Source organism: Habropoda laboriosa, unplaced genomic scaffold (assembly GCF_001263275.1).
Source record: "Habropoda laboriosa isolate 0110345459 unplaced genomic scaffold, ASM126327v1 scaffold193, whole genome shotgun sequence".
Lineage (NCBI taxonomy): Eukaryota > Metazoa > Arthropoda > Insecta > Hymenoptera > Apidae > Habropoda > Habropoda laboriosa.
In genome coordinates this window covers 478964-481924 of record NW_017100342.1, presented here as the reverse complement: position 1 = coordinate 481924, position 2961 = coordinate 478964, and the positions used below count along the sequence as shown (strand labels likewise).

General features: G+C 30.9%; 1 protein-coding gene across 1 annotated transcript in view; it reads right to left on the bottom strand.

Annotated features, from left to right (window-relative positions):
• LOC108574496 (cytoplasmic dynein 1 intermediate chain-like) overlaps positions 1–1695 on the bottom strand; it is a 13582-nt gene extending 11887 nt beyond the window's left edge. Inside the window, exons 1-5 of the mRNA XM_017937101.1 lie at positions 1577–1695; positions 1047–1167; positions 872–968; positions 685–790; positions 468–595 (exon numbers count right to left, since the gene is read on the bottom strand). Coding sequence (XP_017792590.1) covers positions 468–595; positions 685–790; positions 872–968; positions 1047–1148 — 433 coding nt within the window. The 5' untranslated portion in view covers positions 1149–1167; positions 1577–1695. The remainder of the gene's footprint in view (positions 1–467; positions 596–684; positions 791–871; positions 969–1046; positions 1168–1576) is intronic.
• Positions 1696–2961: the final 1266 nt, after the last annotated feature.

Sequence of the window (2961 nt, the reverse complement as noted above, 5' to 3'; positions counted from 1 at the left end):
ATAATTGCCTGAAGCATCTCTGGACCACAACTGTATGTATATGTGTATATAGTAAATATTCAAAATTAATTTTCCTAAAAACAGAGCTTTATGTGAGAAACTTGTATTTTACTTGTTTAGTTCATTTTATGGATAACACATCACCTTTTTTACAATTGTACTGCAATTTTATTTGGAGTTTGTATAGTTTTTTTCTTATGGGACAATATAAAATTTTAATATAATTTGTTAAATTTGCAATTAAAGTCTTAGAATACAAAGAATTAAGGACCACAGCAATATAAATTTCATTATTATAAGTGTCAGTCAATACTCCTATTTTTTAAGATCAATATAATAGTTTAATTTGGTTAAATTAACGTTAGCATAATGCAAATACTACAATTGTTCAATTAAATATCATTTTGAATTCGCAGTTGAAAAAAACACAAAGTGCTGTAATTTAAAAAATGAAACTAGTGACTCACCGTCGTGAGATGTGTGCGATGTCTGAATAGTTTGCGTTTGTTTAGTATACACAACTGGTTCCTTTGGTGGAATATTGGTATGCGCCACAGAAACAATTGTAAGTTCCCGATTCTTCTTCCTAGCCGTACTATTATAGGAGAAAGATATAAATTATAAAATGAAAATATATTTTTATATCAGGCACTCACTAAAAATCATTCAATGCAATATAAATACCTTTGAGCAGAATTTATACTAGATGGCTGTAAACTAGCATCAGGAGTAGCATTAGCACTTTGTTCCGGTGTTAAAGAGTTCATACTAGACAAACTAGATAATACATCTGTAAACAAAATGAATTGCATAAAAATAATAAGTACAAAACTAAAGGTATATAACATAGTATCAAAAAAATATTACTTACCTGATACTGGTGCTACACCTAAAGATGAAAGCATAGCATCCAATTCCTTGCGGTGATCTTTATCTGCTCCCGCAGCACGAACTGTAGCTTCCTCAACCTTTAGTTTAGAAGTTTAGTAAGTAAAAGAAGCAAACAACATAATTACAGACATGCAATTTGGATAAAAATGTCATACATCTTTCTGTTCTTTTTCTTTCCTGCGTCTTTCCTTTTCCGCTTTAATAGCCTGCAGCTTGGCTTTCTTTCTTTCAAGCTCTGCTTTTCTGTCAGACATCATTGTACTATTTTGTTAATACCTAAGCAATAGTCACAAATACATTATTTATAAAAAATTAATTCAAACACAGAAAATAGTTTTAAATATATTGTAGAAATTATAAAATGTTTGACAGGTTTCACGCAACTTATTAACGGAACTTCAACCGGGTTTACTGCGATTATTGATTTCTGTTCCGTGACGTCAGTTTCAGGTCAATTTCTGTTCCGCGACGAATATGTATACGAATAATGGATTTTTGAAAAGGTCAGAAAATAAATGATTTGTTCACTGGTAAATATTAATTGCAAGCGAGTAGTACAATAATTAATTCACATTGCAATATTCAATACCGAATAGAGAATATCCATCTGTCATATAATAATATTTACACAACGAACTAGCTTAAAACTATCCACTTTTGTTGGAAAAACATATGAAACATTTACCTTTTGTCTTGCAACGTGTTTCACAGATATGAATGTTAAAATTGCCGTAGTTTCAATTTCTACATCATATATCTGACCCGCCCGACATGCAGAACCTTTGCATTCCAACAACAGCACCTCCGTATCGATACCTTGTACTAACGGAATACTCGATTCACTAGTGTAGAATTTCCTGTATGTCCATATATGTAGTTTATAAACATATCCATTAGATGGCAGTAATGAAATTTTCTAAGTTACTATACATTCGTGTAATTAATAAAACATATATTAGCAGTAAAATATGTCATATATATTTGCAAATAATATAACATTATGTAAACAGTTCAAATTTTTACAATTTATAGCGATAATTAGTATCTAGTAAATGTGGAATTTCATATACATTTTCCTGAATTTTATTTTTATTATAAAACTACGTACAATAATATTAATATTGTTGAAAGTATACAGTGTATGCATTTGAAAAAATTGTGCACTAAGTCTTATAGATCTTTGTCGAATCTTTAGAACTAACACAAATGTACATTGACAGTAGTTCTATGTGAAATGGCTTCGTACGCTATTCGCTATGAACCATTTCACATAGAAACACCACTGTTGTGCATTTTGCATTAATTTTAGGGTTTCGACAAAGATCAATGAGACTCGCAATCAATGTATACTGTTGTTAAATTAGAAATATTTAGCTTTATAACTCGCAACGTTGTTCGTGCACTCTCGGGATAAAAACGAAATTAAAATACTTTATACTCTATAGCCTATGGTGATAAATTCAATTCGAAGTACAGTAAATTCTCTACAAGAGTCAGTAAGTTTGGATTCTACAAGTGACAGTATAGATGGTCCTATGCCTAGGTCTGCGTCATTGCTGCGGCTATATTATCTGGCTTGCAGTCAGTCAAGAGTGTAACGCTACACCAGTCGGTTTCCTTTAAGAGATTTCACGGCTCCACAAATCATAATAGAAAAATATAATTTCTTTAATTTTACTTTTTTTCAACTGGAATTTTCTTTAACATGTTGATGAGATTTTTCTGATGAAAATGATATCAAACACGATATAATTTGAACAACATTTACTTATTAACACGTTCACTGTCGCGCCAGATTTACAGGTTGCTGTCAGGCGGCCACAAGAAAATACATTTTAAGCAGCTCATATTTGAGCTGGCAATACACAACACAACTAACTACTAAACCAAATCACCAGAAAAATTTTCAATATTATTATTGAAGTAAACTTTCGTAGAACGAGAGTGAAAAATTGAAAGAATCAAAAGAAAAAACGCGAATTGATATCTTTTTCGATTCTAGAATATAAGAAAATTTGAATAAAATACGCGACGAGAATTGGGGAGAAGCATAAGTTAAACGCGTAAAAA